This window comes from Cervus elaphus, chromosome 1 (genome assembly GCF_910594005.1).
Source record: "Cervus elaphus chromosome 1, mCerEla1.1, whole genome shotgun sequence".
NCBI lineage: Eukaryota > Metazoa > Chordata > Mammalia > Artiodactyla > Cervidae > Cervus > Cervus elaphus.
The window spans coordinates 31,301,628-31,323,758 of record NC_057815.1 but is presented as its reverse complement, the minus strand read 5'-3'; the positions used below and the strand labels follow the sequence as shown (position 1 = coordinate 31,323,758).

General features: G+C 38.3%; 1 protein-coding gene and 1 pseudogene across 2 annotated transcripts in view; one reads left to right on the top strand and one right to left on the bottom strand.

Moving 5' to 3' along the window:
* Positions 1-22,131, top strand: part of ALKBH8 (alkB homolog 8, tRNA methyltransferase) — a 116,255-nt gene that overhangs the window by 14,026 nt on the left and 80,098 nt on the right. For both annotated transcript variants that reach the window (XM_043898194.1, XM_043898203.1), the window contains exons 4-6: positions 18,014-18,145; positions 19,702-19,797; positions 21,151-21,255. In XM_043898194.1, the coding sequence (XP_043754129.1) occupies positions 18,014-18,145; positions 19,702-19,797; positions 21,151-21,255 (333 nt within the window). The remainder of the gene's footprint in view (positions 1-18,013; positions 18,146-19,701; positions 19,798-21,150; positions 21,256-22,131) is intronic.
* LOC122691594 lies at positions 113-21,280 on the bottom strand (annotated as a pseudogene).

Here is a 22,131-nt window from a genome sequence, read left to right as displayed (position 1 = left end):
TATGTACTTAATTTCAAATCTGACTTAAGCTTTCAGATTTTGCAAAGCAGATTGTTTTCATATTTTGTTTTTGTGGTCAGTTTTTATTTTTATTTTTTATTTTATTTATTTATTTTTAACAGCTCAGCTTTTTATTGAATGTTACTAAAGAGGTTTAGTCAAAAAGACCAAAGCCCATGTCATCATCAGACTCTTCAGATTCTTCTTTCTTTGCTTCTACTTTCTTCTCCTCAGCTGGGCAGCAGTGGTGGCTGGGGCAGGACCTCCTGCTGGTGCAGCACCAGCTGCTGGGGCAGGTCCACCAGCCCCCACATTGCAGATGAGGCTCCCGATGTTGACATTGGCCAAAGCCTTTGCAAACAAACCTGGCCAGAAAGGCTCAACATTTACACTGGCTGCTTTAATGAGGGCATTGATCTTATCCTCCGTGACCGTCACCTCATTGTCGTGCAGAATGAGGGCAGAGTAGATGCAAGCGAGCTCCGAGACGGAGGCCATGGTGTGGGCGAGTGCTAGGTGATGGCTGCCAGGTGCAGTGCTAGTCGCCGGATGAAGTGAGGGCCTCACCCCAAAACGGCCTTAGCTTCCTCGGAAGAACCGAGCACCTTAGCGGCAGCGGAGGAAAGAGTTTGTGGTCAGTTTTTAAAAATTGTATGGTTTAAGAATAAATCTTAATCAAAGAATATTATCATTGGGTTTTCCTCCAGCATGTTGAACAATGTAAGAAATTGCTTGAAATGAATTTTGGAATGGTTTTTATTTGAAATCCTATATTAGATCCAGAGGTTTTCTTTTTTTTTTAATTGAAGTATAGTTGACTTACAATGTTGTGTTAGTTTCTGGTATATAGCGAGGTGATTCAGTTATATATATATGTGATATATTTTACACTATGGCTTACTATGGGATATTGAATATAGTTTCTGGTGCTACACAGTAGGACCTTGTTGTTTATCCATTTTATTTGCAGTAGTTTGCATCTGCTAACCCCAAACTCACAAACCATGCCTCTCCTACTTTCCTGCCCTTGGCAAGCACCCAAAAATCTGCTCTCTATATCTGTAAGTCTGTTTCTGTTTTGTAAATAAGATCATATGTGTCATATTTTAGATTCCACATATAACTGGTATCATACGGTATTTGTCTCTCTTTCTCGCTTACCTTAGTATGATAATCTCTGTGTTGATCCATGTTGCTACAGATGGCATTCTTTCATTTTTTATGGCTGAGTGGTATTCCGTTTGATATGTATGTGTGTGTGTGTGTGTGTGTACACATACATCTTCTTTTTCCATTCATCTGTCGATGGGCATTTATGTTTCTTCCTTGTCTTGGCTATTGTAAATAATGCTACTGGGAACATTGGTGTGTGTGTATCTTTTTGAATTATAGTTTTCTCCAGATGTATGTCCGGGAGTGGAATTGCTGGGTCATATAGCAACTCTAGATTTTTGAGAAACCACCATACTGTTATTTCACATTTTTCTATTACTTGACCATAGAAGCAAAAATGAATATTTAAATTTTATATTAAGTATTTAATATAGTATTAAATCTGGTTGGTTTATGGAGGGGCATACCAACCAGTATTTAGAATCTGGTTGGTTTATGGAGGGGCATACTGTAGATATGAGAAACCTTCTTTCTTAGATTTAAAAAGTGGCCTGATTGTGTTCAAACAAAATACTTAAGTAAATCCTGTTATATTTGCTATTGGTAATTGCAGTGAATAAAATGTACCATGATTTTTATCTTAGCCTTAATTTTTATATTCTTAATATGTTGTGTCCTGGACTCTCTTTGGCAGCACCCATACTGATATGCTGTATGCCTTTCAACATTATTATTTCTAAAAATGAGGCTTAGAGTGTTGACTTAAAAAAAACCAGTCACAACCTAGAAATTGAGAGTTATGTTTTATTTGGTGGGAATGTTTAGGACTTCAAGCCCAGGAGACAGCATCTCAAGTAGTCCTGAGAAACTGCTTTGAGGCAGTGGGGGAGGCAGTCAAGTTATGAAGAAGTTTGCAGTACAGTGGGGCAAGTAGTCTGAATGTCAAAGATTACTGCTAATTAGGGAAAATCATATATCTCAAGTTAAGGAATTTAACACTTTTCTAAGTTTAGAAAGATGCAAGCGTCTGGGTATACTGAAATAATTTCTTCCATGTGTACCTCACCTGTGTGGGGCCAGAATCCTGTTTCTTGACTTTTAAAAATAAATTAACTATTTTATTTTAATTGAAGGATAATTACTTTACAGTATTGTGATGATTTTTGTCATACATCGACATGAGTCAGCCACAGGTGCACATGTGTCCACCCATCCTGAACCCCCGACCCATCTCCCTCCCCACCCCATCCCTCTGGGTTGTCCCAGAGCACTGACTTTGGGTGCCCTGCTCCATGCATCGAACTTGCACTGGTCATCTATTTTACATATGGTAATATACATGTTTCAGTGCTGTTTTTTCAAATTATCCCACTTTTACCTTCTCCCACAGAGTCAAAAAGTCTGTTCTTTACATCTGTGTCTCTTTTGCTGCCTTGCATATAGGATCTTCATTACCATCTTTGTAAATTCCATATATATGTGTTATTATACTGTATTGGTGTTTCTCTTTCTCACTTACTTCACTCTGTATGATAGATTCCAGTTTATCTACCTCATTAGAACTGACTCAAATGTGTTCCCTTTTATAGTTGAGTAATATTCCATCATGTATATGTACCACAACTTCCTTAACCATGCATCTGCCAATGGACATCTTGGTTGCTTTCATGTCCTACCTGTTGTAAACAGTGCTGCAGTGAATATTGGGGTACATGTGTCTCTTTCATTTCTGGTTTCCTCGGTGTGTATGCCCAGGAGTGGGATTGCTGGGTCATATGCAGTTCTATTTCCAGTTTTTTAAGGAATCTCCATGTGGTTCTCCATAGTGGTTGTACCAGTGTGCATTCCCACTAACAGTGTAAGAGGGTTCCCTTTACTCCACACCCTCTCCAACATTTATTGTTTGTAGACATTTTGGTGGTGGCCATTCTGACTGGCATGAGATGATACCTCATCATGGTTTTGATTTGCATTTTTCTAGTAATGAGTGATGTTGAGCATCTTTTCATGTGTTTATTAGCCATCTGTATGTCTTCTTTGGAGAAATGTCTGTTTAGTTCTATGGCCATTTTTTGATTGGGTTATTTGTTTTTCTGGTATTGAGTTGCATGGGCTGCTTGTATATTTTGGAGATTAATTCTTTGTCAGTTGTTGCATTTGCTGTTATTTTCTTTTATTCTGAAGACTGCCTTTTCACATTGCTTATAGTTTCCTTCATTTGCAAAAGCTTTTAAGTTTAACTAGGTTCCGTTTGTTTATTTTTGCTTTTATTTCCAATATTCTGGGAGGTGGGTCATAGAGGATCTTCCTGTGGTTTAAGTGTTCTGTCTATATTTTCCTCAAAAAGTTTTGTAGTTTCTGGTGTTACATTTATATCTTTAATTCATTTTGAAGTTATTTTTGTGTATGGTGTTAGAAAGTGTTCTAGTTTCATTCTTTTACACATGGTTGACCAGTTTTCCCAGCACCACTTGCTAGAGAGACTGTTTTTTCTCAATTGTATGTTTTTGCCTCCTTTGTCAAAAATATAAGGTGTTCAGAGGTGCATGGATGTATCTCTGGGCTTTCTATTTTGTTCCATTGATCTATATTTCTGTCTTTGTGCCAATACCATACTGTGTTGATGACTGTAGCTTTGTAATATAGTCTGAATTTAGGCAGGTTGATTCCTCCAGTTCCATTCTTCTTTCTCAACATTGCTTTGGCTATTCGAGGTTTTTTATGTTTCCATACAAATTGTGAAATTATTTGTTCTAGTTCTGTTAAAAATACCATTGGTAACTTTATAGGAATTGCATTGAATCTATAGATTGCTTTGGGTAGTGTACTCATTTTCACCACATTGACTCTTTCAATCCACAAACATGGTGTATTTCTCCATCTATTTGTCATCTTTGATTTCTTCGTCATTGTTTTATAGTTTTATATATATAGGTCTTTTGTTTCTTTAGGTAAATTTATTCCTAAGTATTTTATTCTTTTCATTGCAATGGTGAATGTGATTGTTTCCTTAATTTCTCTTTCTGCTTTTTCATTGTTAGTGTATAGGAATTCAAGTGATTTCTGTGTATTAATTTTATATCCTGCAACTTTACTATATTCATTGATTAGCTCTAGTAATTTTCTGGTAGTATCTTTAGGTTTTCTATATAAAGGATCATGTCATCTACAAACAGTGAGAGTTTTACTTCTTTTCCAATTTGGATTCCTTTTATTTCTTCTTCTTCTCTGATTGCTGTGGCTAGGCCTTCCAAAACTATGTTGAAAAGTAGTTGTGAGAGTTGGCACCCTTTTTTCCTCATTTTAGAGAAAATCCTTTCAGTTTTTCACCATTGAGGATAATGTTCACTGTGGGTTTGTTGTATGTGACTTTCATCATGTTGAGGTATGTTCCTTCTATTCCTGCTTTCTGGAGAGTTTTTTTTTTTTTTTTTTAAATCATAAATGGGTTTCTCTGCATCTATTGAAATAATCATATGGTTTTTATCTTTCATTTTGTTAATGTGGTGTATCACATTGATTGATTTGTGATATTGAAGAATCCTTGCATCCCTGGAACAAAGCCCACTTGGTCATGATGTATGATCTTTTTAATATGTTGGTGGATTCTGTTTGGTAGAGTTTTGTTAAGGATTTTGCATCTATGTTCATCAGTGATATTGGCTTGTAGTTTTCTTTTTTTCTTTTTGTGGCATCTTTGTCTGGTTTTGGTATTAGGGTGATGGTGGCCTCATAGAATGAGTTTGGGAGTTTACCTTCCTCTGCAATATTCTGGAAGATTTTGAGTAGGATAGGTGTTAGCGCTTTACATTTTTGGTAGAATTCACCTGTGAAGCCATTTGGTCCTGGGCTTTTGTTTGTTGGAAGACTTTTTGATTACATTTTCTATTTCCATGCTTGTAATTGGTCTGTTCATATTTTCTATTTCTTCCTGGTTCAGTTTTGGAAGGGTATACTTTTCTAAGAATTTGTCCATTTCTATCAAGTTGTCCATTTTATTCACATATAATTGCTTATAGTAGTCTCTTATGATCGCTTGTATTTCTGTGTTGTCTGTTGTGATATCTCCATTTTTATTTCTAATTTTGTTGATTTGATTCTTCTTCCTTTTTTCATTGATGAGTCTGTCTAATGGTTTGTCAATTTTGTTTATCTTCTCAAAGAACCAACTTTTAGCTTTGTTTATCTTTGCTATAGTCCTCTTCATTTCCTTTTCATTTATTTCTGCTCTGATTTTTATGATTTCTTTCCTTTTACTAACTTTGGGTTTTTTTTTATTTGTTGTTGTTGTTGTTCTTTTCTAGTTGCTTATGTGTAAAGTTAGTTTGTTTATTTGATGTTTCTCTTTTTTCTTGATGTAGGCTTGTATTGCTATGAACCTCCCTCTTAGCATTGCTTTTATTGAATCCCATAGGTTTTGGATTGTTGTGTTTTCATTATCATTTGTTTCTATGCATATTTTGATTTCCTTTTTGACTTCTTCCATGATCTGTTGGTTATTCAGAAGCATGTTGTTTAGCTTCCGTATGTTTGTGTTTTTTATAGTTTTTTCCCCTGTAGTTATTATCTAATGTTACTGCATTGTGATCAGAAAAGATGCTTGAAATGATTTCATTTTTTAAAAAATTTACCAAGGCTAGATTTTAGGTCTAGGATATGATCTATCCTGGAGAATGTTCCGTGTGCACTTGAGAAAAAGGCAGAATCCATTGTTTTGGGGTGAAATGCCCTGTAGATATCAATTAGGTCTAACTGGTCCATTGCATAGTTTGAAGCTTGTGTTTCCTTGCTAATTTTCTGTTTGGCTGATCTATCCATAGGTGTAAGTGGGGTATTAAATTCCCCTACTATTATTGTGTTACTGTTAATTTCCCCTTTCATACTTGTTAGCATTTGCCTTACATTATTGTTGTGCTCCTATGTTCGGTGCATATATATTTATAATTGTTAGATCTTTTTCTTGGATTGGTCCCTTGATCATTATGTAGTGTCCTTTGTCTCTTATGGTTTTTATTTCAAAGTCTATTTTGTCTAATACGAGTATTGCTACTCCTGCTTTCTTTTGGTCTCCATTTGCATGAAATATCATCTTCCAGCCTCTCACTTTCAATCTGTATGTGTCCCTAGGTTTGATGTGGGTCTCTTGTAGACAGTATATATAGAGGTTTTGTTTTTGTATCCATTTGGCCAGTCTTTGTCTCTTGGTTGAAGCATTTAATCCATTTGTATATAAGGTAAATTATTGATAAGTATGATCCCGTTACCATTTACTTTGTTATTTTGGGTTCGTTTTTATAAACCTCTGTGTTTTCTGTCTAGAGAAGATCCTTTAGCATTTGTTGAAGAGCTGGTTTGGTGGTGCTGAATTCTCTCAGCTTTTGCTTGTCTGTAAAGCTTTTGAATTCTCCTTCATATCTGAATGAGATCCTTGCTGGGTAGAGTAATCTTGGTTGTAGGTTTTTCTCTTTCATCACTTTAAGTATGCCCTGCCATTCCCTTCTAATGGGAAGAGTTTCTTTTGAAAGATCAGCTGTTATCCTTACGGGGATCCCCTTGTATATGATTTATTGCTTTTCCCTTGCTGCTTTTAATATTTGCTCTTTGTGTATAATTTTTGTTAGTCTGATTAATATGTGTCTTGGGGTGTTTTGCCTTGGGTTCATCCTGTTTGGGATTCTCTGGGTTTCTTGGACTTGGTTGGCTATTTCCTTCCCCATTTTAGGAAAGTTTTCAACCATTATCTCCTCAAGTATTTTCTCATGCCCTTTCCTTTTGTCTTCTTCTTCCGGGACATGTATGATTTAACTGTTGGGGCGTTTAACATTGTCCCAGTGGTCTCTGAGGTTGTCCTCATTTCTTTTTTATTGCTTTTTCTTTTTCCCTGTCTTCTTAATTTATTTCCACCATTCTATCTTCCACCACGCTTTTCCTCTCTTCATCTCCGTTTTTCTGCTGTTGGTTTCCTCCAGAGTGTTTTTAATCGCATTTATTGTGTTGTTCATTATTGATTGACTCTTCTTTGTTTCTTCTAGGTCCTTGTTAAACATTTCTTGCATCTTCTCGATCCCTGTCTATAGTCTATTTACCTGTAACTCCATTTTGTTTACAAAATTTTGGATCATCTGTAGTATAGTTATTCTGAATTCTTTTTCAGATAGACTCCCTATTTACCTCTTTTGTGTTTGGTTTGGTAGGTTTTTATCATGTTTCTTCACCTGCTGGAGATTTCTCTGTGTTTTCATTTTGCTTAGCTTGCTATGTTTGGGGTGCCCTTTCTGCAGGCTGGAAGGTTGTGGTTCCTCTTAATTGTAGTCTGCTCACTGTGGGTGGGGTTGGACCGGTAGCTTGTCAAGGTTTCTTGGGTGGGGGAACCTGTGTCTGTGTTCTGGTGGTTGGAGCTGGATCTCTCCTCTCCAGAGTGCAATGAGATGTCCAGTAGTAGTTTTGGGTTGTCTATGGGTTTGATATGGCTTCGGGCCGCCCATCTTTTAATGTCAGGGTTGTGTTCCTGTTTTGCTGGAGAATTAGTGTGGTGTCTTGAACTGAAACTTGCTGGCTTTTGGTGGAGCTTGGTTTCAGTGTAGGTATGGAGTCTTTTGGGTGGGCTCTTGTCTGTTAATGTTCCCTGAGTCAGGAATTCTCTGATATTCTAAAGTTCTGGAGTTGAGCCTCCTGCCTCTGGATTTTGTCCCCAGTCTCACTGTAGCCTCACGACTTCTCCATCCATACAGCACAGAAGAAAAAACCCCCAGGTTAATGGTGAAACAACTCTGAACAGCCAGAAACACACAGAGAGTTTCACAGAGTTATAGAGAGAAGAGAAGAGAGAGGAGGGAGATAGAGGTGACCAGGAGGAGAAAAGGGAAGAGACAAAAGTGGAGAGAGCAGTCAAGCCAGTAATAAAGTCCCTAAGTCCTCTCCACAGCCAGGAACACCCAGAGAAATTCACAGTTAAACAGAGAAGAGAAGAGGGAGGGGATGATAGAGGTGACCAGGAGAAAAGGGAAGAGTCAAAAGTGGAGAGAGCAGTCAAGCCAGTAATCAAATCCCTAAGTGCTCTCCACAGCCAGGAACACCCAGAATGATTCACAGACTTATATACAGAAGAGGGAGGATGCAAATAGAGGTGACCAGGAGGAGAAAAGTGAGAATCAAAAGGGGAGAGAGCTATCAAGCCAGTAATCAAATCCCTAAGTGAAAATGGATATTGAAGATTAGATTCTTAAAGATAGAAAATTAATAATAAACATCAAAAAGCAAAGATTAAAAACTTAGACTAGAGGTTAAACTCCCAAAGATCCAATATAGAAAATACAAAATTGATCACAAAAATTAAAAAGATATGTATGGAATTTGTTTTTAAAAAATAGTTTCTTTTTTTCTTTCTTTTTTTTAAGAAAGGTGACAGTAGGCTATAAAAATGAGAGTTAAAGGAGTAATAAAGAATTCAAATTTTCAAAAATTGAAAAGTGATAATAGTAAAAATATATGTAGGGATTTCTCTGGAGCTGTTGGGGCAATGTGGGGTCAGTTCTGTGTCAGATTGTCCCTTGTTCTGGCTTGTACTTATTCTCAAGGTCTATAGCTGCCCCCAAAATACACAGTATCAGCATTAACTTCAGGGTTTTAATTTGTTGCACCTGTCACTTCCAGGGTGGTTACCCCTTCTTTGTTTATTTTGGCTTCCTCTGTTTGCAAGTCTCTTGAGTGTCTTAATTTCTGCCCTGACATGAGGGGGTGAAGGTGGCCACTTATTCGGGCTCACTTGTTCAGCCGTGCTGTGGAGAGGGAGGAGCATGGCAAAGAAATACAGCGTGTGTGGGCAGTGCTCGCATCGGTGGACCACCCTGGGTTTGCCATAGCCCACAGCGGTGTGTACTTTCCAGGTCCACACTGCTCAGGCTCCAGGGTGCTCCGTGAGGGTCCTGTCCCAAGTGGACCCTGCATTTCGTGCACTTCCCAGGTCTAAGCCGCTCAGGTTCTTGGGTGCCCCACAAGGGCACAGGCCCAGAGGGACTGTGTTCAGTGCTCATCCCAGGTCCAAGCCACTCAGGCGACCAGTGCTTGGCGAGCCCATGGTCCCAGGTGGGCCGTGCATCTTATCCACCTCCCTGGTCCCTGCTGCTTGGTTTCCTGTGTGTGCCACGAGGGCCTAGTCCCAGGTGTCCCGTGTGTCTCCTCTGGGAAGCTGGTCTCAGGCTGTGACACTCCTGGTGGATGTGAACCTTCCAGGATCCCAGGAAGACGTGGTTAGCTGGCAGCCTGTTACAGCTTGGTGGAAGATGCAGTCTCTTGGGTCAACATTACAGCGGCCCCTTGCCTTGCAACTCTGGCTGTTGCACACCTGCCTCTCTGCCTCCGGGGAGGGAGGGCCCTAAATAGCAGCTAGCTTCCCCTCCTTTGGCATTTGCTAGGATGCAGTCTTTTGTTCTGTGAGCATGCCAGGTGTTACCATGTGGCATTTAGAGCCTTTTGTAGGAAACGTCCTTTTTTTTTTTTTCCATCTCTCTGGCGATCCCATAGTTTGGGTTGCTATGTCTCCAGCTGGAGAAGCCAAATCTTGGCAAGGTCAACTGAGCGTCCTCACTTTCACTTTTCACTTTCATGCATTGGAGAAGGAAATGGCAACCCACTCCAGTGTTCTTGCCTGGAGAATCCCAGGGACAGGGAGCCTGGTGGGCTGTTGTCTATGGGGTCTCACAGAGTTGGACATGACTGAAGTGACTTAGCAGCAGCAGCAGGCAGAGAGAAAAACATAAATGTTTTATCTTTGTTTACAAAGGCATTCTTTATCAACTTGTTGTAGGTCACAGCATAAAAAAAAAGTTTACTGGAAAACAGATTGAAGTTAGTATGTCCTAAAGTCAAAGTTATGAATCACATTTATCAGTTCATTTAGTCCCATGTGATTGATTCCTTTTGATCTATATGAAGTAAGCAGGTTTTCCATTACAGTTTGTAATTTGTTATGCAATTTAGTAGCATTAAGCCTGTCAGAAACACATTTGTTTAAAAGTTCTTTCTATGTCTTCTTGAAAATCTTTATTATGTAAAAGCAGTGTAAAATTATGATAGTCTGTAAAGGACAAAACTTAAAATAGCATGGTTATAGAGTTGAGTACATGTAATTAGGAAACTTGGATATTTCTGCAACATGTAACATGTTAGTATAATCACTACAATTATGACTGATAACATTATATCAGGACATACCTGATGTTAGGGATTTCATATAAATTTTGGAATATCTGTATTAATGACATTTATCCATACATTACAACCTAAAATTCACTTTCAATCACTTGACAATGTTTTTGAGTTGGGGCTTTGCTGGTGGCTCAGATAGTAAAGAATCTGCATAAAATGTGGGAGATCTGGGTTCAATCCCTGGGTTGGGAAGATAAAAATAGCAAATAGACTTAGTTTAACATTCATCTCTGAGATGCCTCAAAGATGCTTCTTCAAAGCATCCATCCCAGAGTTAGCTGGAGACTAAAAGAGCTTTAGTTAGATTTTTATATTGGGAACTTTTTCATAAAGGTTTTAAAGCACAACAGGATCATAGGTCACTAAAGCGACACCTATTCATTTAACCAAAGTCACAAAAACTATTAAAAAAATAAATATAGATCATTTAAGGGCACAGAAGCTCACACAATCTATTATAAAAGGGGCACTTTTAACAGAAATTAAATTCCAGTCCTGTACTAGCTCACTTAAAGTCCATTTACTCAACAACTTCAATCTAAATTTGGTTAATCTTGACTGTGTATAGAACTTTTTCCTCAGGGTTCATTTCCATAATCTCTCATCACTTTCTATATTCATCCTGTGCCTCATTTCCCATCCAAATAAAATTAACCAGCTCATACTTTTTTTTTTTCAATAAAATGTAATTCCATTTCTCATACCTTCTTTACTGAAATCATACATTCTACTTCCTATTGTATACTGAAGTGTTACTGTGTTATTCTTATTCACTTTAACTACATGTTTAAATTAGAATCCTCAACTCTTAAAGCCTTAATTTTTAGTAAAGCTAAGAAGCAATTATGAACTGTCTTTAAATTGAAAGTGAAAGTGACTCAGTAGTGTCTGACTCTTTGTGACCGACCCTATGTACTACACAGTCCATGGAATTCTCCAGGCCAGAATACTGGAGTGGGTAGCCTTTCCCTTCTCCAGGGGATCTTCCCAACCCAGGGATTAAACCCAGGTCTCCCGCATTGCAGGCGGACTCTTTACCAGCTGAGCCACAAGGGAAGCCCAAGAACACTGGAGTGGGTAGCCTATCCCTTCTCCAGCAGATCTTCCCAACCCAGGAATTGAACCAGGGTCTCCTGCATTGCAGGTGGATTCTTTACCAACTGAGCTATCAGCGAAGCAGCCTATAAATTAGTGAGCATAAACACCAGTGATAATTTTTTAAAACATTTGTTTTCTTATAGAAAACATCTCAGATGATACCAAACGTTTTCAATAATATTTCCAACTACTTTTAGTTTTTCTATTTGGTAATTGATGTCTCAGTATCTTTTTACCTATTTAATAAGCTGTCATCACTTAAATTTAGTACAGCTCTAGAACTTTAAGTTACCAAATGTCTCTAAAGATCATTAAGTAGATATTTCTAAAATATAATTACTTTAAAGTTTTTATACCAAAGTTCTTATTTCATTTACTTTTACTTTAAAGTTACTTCATGTCAAGTTATTTTTCTTGCAAGAGATCTAGTAAGATCTTATTTATTGAACCTAGTTCAGTTCAGTTCAGTCACTCAGTTGTGTCCGACTCTTTGCGACCCCAAGAATCACAGCACCCCAGGCCTCCCTGTCCATCACCAACTCCTTGAGTTTACCCATACTCATGCCCATTGAGTCAGTGATGCCATCCTGCCATCTCATCCTCTGTCGTCCCCTTCTCCTCCTGCCCCCAATCCCTCCCAGTGTCAGGGTCTTTTCCAATGAGTCAACTCTTCGCATGAGGTGGCCAAAGTACTGGAGTTTCAGCTTCAGCATCAGTCCTTCCAATGAACACCCAGGACTTATCTCCTTCAGAATGGACTGGTTGGATCTCCTTGCAGTCCAAGGGACTCTCAAGAGTCTTCTCCAGCACCACAGTTCAAAAGCATCAATTTTTCGGTGCTCAGCTTTCTTCACAGTCCAACTCTCACATCCATACATGACCACTGGAAAAACCATAGCCTTGACCAGATGGACCTTTGTTGGCAAAGTAAATGTCTCTGCTTTTTAATATGCTATCTAGGTTGGTTATAACTTTCTTTCCAAGGAGTAAGCGTCTTTTAATTTCATGGCTGCAGTCACCATCTGCAGTGATTTTGGAGCCCAGAAAAATAAAGTCTGACACTGTTTCCACTGTCTCCCCATCTATTCCCCATGAGGTGATGGGACCAGATGCCATGATCTTAGTTTTCTGAATGTTGAGCTTTAAGGCAACTTTTTCACTCTCCTCTTTCACTTTCATCAAGAGACTTTTTAGTTCCTCTTCACTTTCTGCCATAAGGGTGGTGTCATCTGCATATCTGAGGTTATTGATATTTCTCCCAGCAATCTTGATTCCAGCTTGTGCTTCTTCCAGCCCAGCGTTTCTCATGATGTACTCTGCATATAAGTTAAATAAGCAGGGTGACAGTATACAGCCTTGACTGTACTTCTTTTCCTATTTGGAACCAGTCTGTTGTCCCATGTCCAGTTCTAACTGTTGCTTCCTGACCTGCATACAGGTTTCTGTCAGGCAGGTCAGGTGGTCTGGTGTTCCCATCTCCTTCAGAATTTTCCACAGTTTATTGTGATTCACACAGTCGAAGGCTTTGCCATAGTCGATAAAGCAGAAATAGATGTTTTTCTGGAACTCTCTTGCTTTTTTGATGATCCAGTGGATGTTGGCAATTTGATCTCTGGTTCCTCTGCATTTCTAAAACCAGCTTGAACATCTGGAAGTTCTCAGTTCACGTATTGCTGAAGCCTGGCTTGGAGAATTTTGAGCATTACTTTACTGGCGTGTGAGATGAGTGCAATTGTGCGGTAGTTTGAGCATTCTTTGGGATTGCCTTTCTTACGGATTGGAATGAAAACTGACCTTTTCCAGTCCTGTGGCCACTGCTGAGTTTTCCACATTTGCTGGCATATTGAGTGCAGCACTTTCACAGCATCATCTTTCAGGATTTGAAATAGCTCAACTGGAATTCCATCCATTAGGTTTGTTCATAGTGATGCTTTCTAAGGCCCACTTGACTTCACATTCCAGGATGTCTGGCTCTAGGTGAGTGATCACACCATCGTGATTATCTGGGTCATGGAGATCTTTTTTGTACAGTTCTTCTGTGTATTCTTGCCACCTCTTCTTAATATCTTCTGTTTCTGTTAGGTCCATAGAATTTCTGTCCTTTATTGAGCCCATTTTTGCATGAAATGTTCCCTTGGTATCTCTAATTTTCTTGAAGAGATCTCTAGTCTTTCCCATTCTGTTGTCTTCCTCTTTGCATTGATTGCTGAGGAAGGCTTTCTTATCTCTCCTTGCTATTCTTTGGAACTCTGCATTCAAATGGGAATATCTTTCCTTTTCTCCTTTGCTTTTTGCTTCTCTTCATTTCACAGCTATTTGTAAGGCCTCCTCAGACAACCATTTTGCCTTTTTTGCATTTCTTTTCCATGGGGATGGTCTTGATCCCTGTCTCCTGTACAATGTCACTAACCTCCATCCATATTTCATCAGGCTCTCTGTCTATCAGATCTAGTTCTGATATTTATTTCTATATCTATTTCTATATCTATTTCTCACTTCCACTGTATAGTCATAAGGGATTTGATTTAGGTCATACCTGAATGGTCTAGTGGTTATCCCTACCTTCTTCAGTTTAAGTCTGAATTTGGCAATAAGGAGTTCATGATCTGAGCCACAGTCTGCTCCCAGTCTTGTTTTTGCTGACTGTATAGAGCTTCTCCATCTTTGGCTGCAAAGAATATAATCAGTCTGATTTCGGTGTCGACCATCTGGTGATGTCCATGTGTAGAGTCTTCTCTTGTGCTGTTAGAAGAGGGCTTTTGCTATGACCAGTGCATTCTCTTGGCAAAACTGTATTAGCCTTTGTCCTTCTTCATTCCGTACTCCAAGGCCAAATTTGCCTGTTATTCCAGGTGTTTCTTGACGTCCTACTTTTGCATTCCAGTTCCCTATAATGAAAAGGACATCTTTTTTGGGTGTTAGTTCTAAAAGGTCTTGTAGGTCTTCATAGAACCATTCAACTTCGGCTTCTTCAGCATTACTGGTTGGTGTACAGGCTTGGATTACCGTGATGTTGAATGGTTTGCCTTGGAAACGAACAGAGATCATTCTGTCGTTTTTAAGATTACATCCAAGTGCTGCATTTTGGACTCTTTTGTTGACTATGATGGCTACTCCATTTCTTCTAAGGGATTCCTGCCCACAGTAGTAGATATAATGGTCATCTGAGTTAAATTCACCCATTCCAGTCCATTTTAGTTTGCTGATTCCTAGAATGTCGACATTCACTCTTGCCATCTCCTGTTTGACCACTTCCAATTTGCCTTGATTCATGGACCTAACATTCCAGGTTTCTATGCAATATTGCTCTTGCCAGCATCGAACCTTGCTTCTATCACCAGTCCCATCCACAACTGGGTGTTGTTTTTGCTTTGGCTCCATCCCTTCATTCCTTCTGGAGTTATTTCTCCACTGATCTCCAGTAGCATTTGGGGCACCTACTGACCTGGGGAGTTCCTCTTTCAGTATCCTATCATTTTGCCTTCTCATACAGTTCATGGGGTTCTCAAGGCAAGAATACTGAAGTGGTTTGCCATTCCCTTCTCCAGTGGACCACATTCTGTCAGACCTCTCCACCATGACCCGACTGTCCTGGGTGGCCCCACACGCATGGCTTAGTTTCACTGAGTTAGACACGACTGTGGTCCTGTGATCAGATTGTCTAGTTTTCTGTGATTATGGTTTTAGTGTGTCTGTCCTCTGATGCCCTCTCACAACACCTACTGTCTTACTTGGGTTTCTCTTACCTCGGACCTGGGGTATCTCTTCACGGCTGCTCCAGCAAAGCGCAGCCGCTGCTCCTTACCTTGGAAGAGGACTATCTTCTCACGGCCGCCCCTCCTGACCTTGGACGTGGAGTAGCTCCTCTTGGTCCTCCTGTGCCCGCGCAGCAGCAGCTCCATGGAGGTGGGGTAGCTCCTCTCGGGCGGGGCCCCTGACCTCGGGGGTGGGGAAGCTTCTCTAGGCCGCCCCTCCTGCGCTGTCTCAGCCTGGCGCTCTCAGTCTAGGTTAGGTACAATAATCTTAACATATCTTAATTAGATCAATAATCTTAAACATCAATATCAGATATCAACTTAATAGTGAATATTTCCCAGTTCACATGAATCTGAAAGTCGTCGTCACCATTTTAAATGTAGTGCTTTTTATTAAAATTAAGTTGAACTCTTTATAAACTCAATTTTGATAGTACTTTCTAGAAGTAGAGATATCTCATATGTATAATGTGTACACAGACATAAACAGGCAAACTAGAGATCTCATGGCTTTACTAAAAGCTTAGATATGAACCACATATTACAATATAAACTTACTAATTCACAAACAGAATACATTAAGATTGCTTGCTCAGATGACTAAGGCTTATGATCTGTAAGTTTGCCTAAGGGAGCATTTCCAGTAGTTTGAATTTTAAAACTGCCATTTTTTCCCCTTTGTTTTAGGTTTTGTGTGCTTGAGTTAATTGGGCTCAGTCTCAGGTCCTTATGGCCTGTATTCACATTCTGATTTTAGAGATTTGGAAGAGAAAGACAGTTGTTTTTAGCTCCTAGGAGAACAGTTCTGTCACCTAAAGTTACTGACATCAGTGACAAGATTTTAACTGAACTGAAATGTATTTTATTAAGTTTTGTGTTCTATAATTTTAGAATTTAATTTATCTTGCCTTTAAAGGTTTGTATAAAACATTCAGCAAAGACAATTCTGAGTTTATGAATTAAACCAAAGCAAAATCACTAGTTTTATTTTTATTACCCCTTGCATGTTAGTTCACAGTTTTTGCTTATTTGTATGGCTCAGGCAACTGCTGGTTAGTACATTCAGTTAGTATGTTCTTAGTGGCCATCTATTTGCCTTGTCTTATAATACCACACAGGGGAATTATGCCCCAATGGAACATGCCTATTTCACAATTTAATTAAGCAAAAGAGATGTGACCATCTTGTATGAAGAAACTAAAGCCCTTTGTTTAAGGTTTTACCAAGCCAGCTTTTAACTTTAACTGTGTTTGCAGTGAAGAGCCCGCTCAATTTCCAGGGTGAGATTTTCTCCAATTTCCGATCAAGTAAACATTTGTAAGTTTTTTAACATACATTTGCCCAGCTAGGGTACTGGAACTCTGTCCTTCCTTTTTCTTTTACTTTGAAACCTTTGTTTCCCATTTTGAAGTCAGTTTGTCAAGATAAAATTGCTAATGAGGATCATGTGGCAGGCCAGCGTGTGCTGCTTGAAGGCTTTCTCTTCTGGTTTTGCCTCAGAGTTGTTTCAGCCCCCTCGTATGTGCCTTGGGTATCCCAGTAAAGTATAAGACTTCCACAAGTGCTCAGATTGTGGAATGGCCAATTCTTAGGCATGTCCCTAGTTGAGCAGATTGTTAATTATGTGAGTGGGTTTCCGTGTAGGTGCAGCCTCGTGGTGTGAGGTCTGCCTCTACCACTCCTGCAAGTTTCTCTCACCTGAGAAAGCCATTGCTGGCTGGAAGGAAGAGTCCCTTCTTCGGAGCTCAGAAGCTCTCATAAGATTTTTATTTTATTTTGACACACTCTGTTAAGGTAAACCAAATCAAGGAAAAACAACAAGCCAGTCTTACCCCTAATAACTCAGTCCTACCTTACTCAGTGTTAAACTGAGCCTAGTCTCTCAATTGAGGCTATCCACTCAGTATTCACACTGAGCCTTCCCAGTGCCTTAACACTGAGGGTTCCCTGCTCGAGCAGAAGCTTCCTAGTCCTCTGACTGAGGGTATCCCGCCCTGTGTCCAAACTGAGCAGCCAGGTACATCTTGAAACCAAGTTTCAAGGATAACTTTTTCCCCCACTGAATAAAACTTAGGATCATCAGCCAGTAATGGGAAATCCTAGAACCAGGAGAGACTCACCCAGATTCATCTGGACTGGTCGAGCAGGCTGATGGGCAAAAAAACCAAGGCTCTGGATCTCTGTAGAGTCCAGGTAAAGAAGAGGAATCTGCTCTGGTCCCCTTGTCCATCAGCAAAATGTCAACTAAAAAAACTTGTCACAACCTGGAAACAGAGTTGTTTTATTCGGTGAGAATTCTTAGGACTTCAAGCCCAGGAAGCAGCATCTCAAGTAGCCCTCAAAGCCCTGCTTTGAGGTGGGGGAAGCAGTCAGGTTATAGAAAAGTTTGTGACAAAGGGGGGCAGGTAGTCTGAACATAAAAGATTGTTAATTAAGGAAAACCAGGTATCTCAAGGAATTTAGCACTTTTCTAAGTATGGGAAGATGCAAGCATCTGGGGCTTATTTACTGAAATCCTTTCTTTCTACGAACCTCTCCATCTGGGGCTAGCATCCTTTTTCTTGATTTTGTTACATCCTTAGTTCCTCGTTTACTGTAGGGATTGCTAGCAGCTGATAGCAGGTGGATTGCAGGCATTGGGCACCCCTGGGGCTCAGCAATTTATTATATTTGGAGGCCCAAAATCACTGATGACTGTGCATCCTTGTTTACTGATACGGCAGGAAATACTCCATTTCACAGGGGTTTTGTGAACTGATAAAAGGCGAATTGAACAGAATTATTTGTCTATGAGAACTTTAAGTTTTGTAAGTTGACTATTTTAATTTTGTTTCCCACAGCACAGTGGAAAGAGTTGGGGCTTCAAGCCTTGCCTCCAGGCCTCAAAGTAATAGAAGAAATTATTTCCTCTGAGGATGAGAAAATGCTTTTGGAGAGTGTTAACTGGACAGAAGATACAGACAATCAAAATTGTAAGTAAAACTTTAAATCTGATATTTAAAAGCTTCTGCAAAATGTCTTCTTGTTCTTTGGTTTATTCAATTGTTTCCTCAAAATTAGTGAAAGTGCTCTGGATCCACTGTTAGGTAAGTCACACTAACAATTCTTAAGAGCATTAATAATTAGTAGCTTTCATATATAGGTATCAATTTAAAACTGCAAATTGATGAATATTTATTAGCCAACATTTGTAGAGCTGACAAAGGTCCGTCTTGTCAAAGCTATGGTTTTTCTAGTAGTCATGTATGGATGTGAGAGTTGGACTATAAAGAAAGCTGAGCGCTAGAATTGATGCTTTTGAATTGTGGTGTTGGAGAAGACTCTCGAGAGTCCCTGGGACTGCAAGGAGATCAAACCAGTCAATCCTAAAGGATATCAGTCCTGAATATTCATTGGAAGGACTGATGCTGAAGCTGAAGCTCCAATACTTTGGCTACCTGATGCAAAGAACTGACTTATTGGAAAAGACCCTGATGCTGGGAAAGATTGAAGGCAGGGGGAGGAGGGGATGACAGAGGATGAGATGATTGGATGGCATCACCGACTTGATGGACATGAGTTTGAGCAAGCTCTGGGAGTTGGTGATGGATAGGGAAACCTGACTTGCTGCAGTCCATGGGGTCACAAAGAGTTGGACACGGCTGAGCGACTGAACTGAACTGAACTGTAGAGCCAACATTAATAAGCTGTTTCACATATGTTTGGTTGTCTGTATTCATGGGTTCTGTATGCATGAATTCAGTCAACTCTGGATTGAAAAAATTTGAAAAAGAAGCAAAATTCTACAAAGTTCCAAAAGGTAAAATATTTTGGCAGTTCATTATATGTATATATACATATATATATATATATTGTATTTGCAACTGTTTTACATGTCATATACATTGTACTAGGTATTGTAAGTAATCTAAAGATGATTGAAAGCATTCTGGAGGATGTGAAAGATATTTAGGTTATACGCAAGGATTTTGGCATTTGAGGGAACCAATTCCCCAAGGATACACAGGAACAATTGTATGTTGTCTTATTTGGTTCTCTCTCAGTTCAGTTCAGTCGCTCAGTCATTTCCGACTCTTTGCGACCCCATGAACCACAGCACGCCAGGCCTCCCTGTCCATCACCAACTCCCAGAGTCCACCCAAACCCATGGTTCTCTCTACCCTAAGGCAAACTTTACTATGAGGAATTAGCAATTCAGTACCATATGATTATAATGTAGTAAGAACGTCCTGGAGAAATTTACAAATTAGTTACTCTGTTTCCGGATCATTAGCAATCTTGTGAGTGGCAGTGTATATGGTTAGCTCTTTCAAATTGACATGGGTGAAACCCTTAAAAGTTTGTTTCAATTTTAGACTTAAAAGAATAGCAGATATGAAGTAGAATGTTCAATTTTACTGAAGACAATAATTTAGCAGTTAACAAAAATTGCCATTATTAAATTAATCCTTGTTCATAAAATTAACTTTGAAATATATGAAGGAATGAAATTGTTTTTCTCCTAAATAATTTACTTCTCTTCATACAGTTCAAAAATCCTTAAAGCACAGAAGAGTAAAGCATTTTGGCTATGAATTCCACTATGAGAACAACAGTGTAGATAAAGATAAGCCGTTACCTGGGGGTAAGTAATTGTTAGCAAACAGTAGGGCTGGCTCAGAAAAAAATATTAATGTATAATGTTAGGATGTCATGGTTGAGATTATTTTTCATTTGTCATTTGTATGTTAACATATAAAAGTTGATTAAATTTAATTCATTTAGATTAAATAGTATAGTTTTGTGTTAAAAATGTTATACATACAAATAAAGCTAAATTTAATTTCTCTTGAGCACTATCCTTATTCGCGTATACCTCTTCAGAAGTAATACAGTTAACAGTTTAGTGTATATTATTTCAATCTTTATAAATGAATTTACGTCCAAATAACCTGTTTAAGTATATAGTTGTTAACATGTAGTAGTATATTGTATGTCATGAATTGTATATTCATATATTGTCACATTATCACAGTATATGTTAGAGATCTTATATAGGTTTTCATTTTATTGAATATTTAGTAATAGCTTATTCAGTTAGTTTCCTTTTGCTAGACACTTAGGTTGTTTCTAGTTTTTGGCTTTTACAAGTTGTGCTGCAGTAGATATCTTTGTACACACCTCTTTATGCTTTAAGCAAGAGTTGCTCAAGGGAAATGAAACTGCTGGATTAGAATTCTGTCAAAGTTATGCTCACTTAAAAATGTCAGTAGACACTGACAGATTGCATCCTAAAAGAGCTATACTAACATTCTCTCACAGAGTGCTTACTTCCTTACCCCAGCTGCATGTGAAATATCGCTTTTAACTTTATACCTGATTACTAGTGAGATTGGCCATTTTTATTTCCTTTTCTGTGAATTCTTTTTCATCTTCTTTGCTAGTTTTTTCTAATGAGTAGTGTAATGTATTAATAAGATTTTACTATATAATCTAGATATTAATCCTTTGGTAGACATCTTTGTTGGAATTCAATTTATCTGTATTTTTATGACTTTCGTCTTACTTAAGGATTTCCTTTGCCTCATAAAATAACATTTATGATCCCAATAAAAGTGACTTAGTTCTACTTTGAAAAATATGTTTTTTAAAAAGAAATAATTTAAAATAAATTAATAATTTAAGATAATAAGAAATTGGTCAGGCTAGTTTCCATATAATATTGTAAATTTTATAATTGCTGCTCTAAAAAAACCCAAAATTGTTGCCTGCAAAATTCTTTTGTATATTTTATTTGATAAAGTTAATAAAATAACTTAAAAGATTATTAAGATTTTGTTTTTATTTTCCTTTGCTTGTGAGTTTACTGTTATGTTTGGATCTGACTACTAAACTAAAAGCTGTGTGATTTTTATCACTGACTATTTTTTTCATTCTTGGGTTAAACATGAAAACTAAATATTTTAATATGTTTCACTTTTATCATTACTGATTTCAGGTCTTCCTGACATTTGGGAGAGCATTTTAGAGAAATGGTTGAAGGAAGGATTCATTAAACATAAACCTGATCAATTGACTATAAACCAGTATGAACCTGGGCATGGTAAGTATTTCTTCTTTTACAATTCCAGTCATAAATTTCATAACTTAGTGGGTTACATAGCTCCCTAAGATCAAAGATATTATTTTTTTGCTTAAATGTACTCTTAGAGTAATTTGCTTATGTCCGTTACCTGTGTTGATTTTAATCCCTTTGCAATTTTACACTCAGTTTCTTGATGAATTTGCATCTGTAAGTGTAAACAGACTGACATGTTGTTATTTGTGATTTTCTTTTGTTCCCTCCTCAACACTTTTTTTGGAGAGGAAGAAGATTGCTTTAAAAACAAAGAAAGCATGTAGAATGGAAGAAATCAAATAACTTACAGGTACCAAGAAAAAGGCTAATTAGTTAGATCATCTTGATCTTCTTATTCTTCTGTAGAGAATGTGGAAGATAATTCTAGGATGACGTTTTAATGAAAAATTTTTAGGTTATTGATTTTTTGCACTTGTTAGCATCTTCATCTGATATTTGTACTAATCAAATGATATTGAGGCCTTTAAAAGTGACAAGTTATGGCGTTTTTTTCCCTCTGCATTTATCATGTTTTATGATAGCTTAGTCTTTCCATTGGTCTATAAACTCCTTAAGGACAGGGATTGTGTCTTACTAGCTTCATATACTCTCACGATGTAGCAAAGTTCCTTTCAAGTAAGAGATATACTCAGCCAGTGTAGATTGAGGGTGTATGTTGTCACCCTGCTTATTTAACTTATATACAGAGTACATCATGCAAAATGCTGGACTGGATAAATCACAAGTTAGAGTCAAGATTGATGGGAGAAGTATCAATAACCTCAGGTGTGTAAATGGTACCACCCTAATGGCAGAAAGCAAAGAGGAACTAAAGAGCCTCTTGACGGAGGTGAAAGAGGA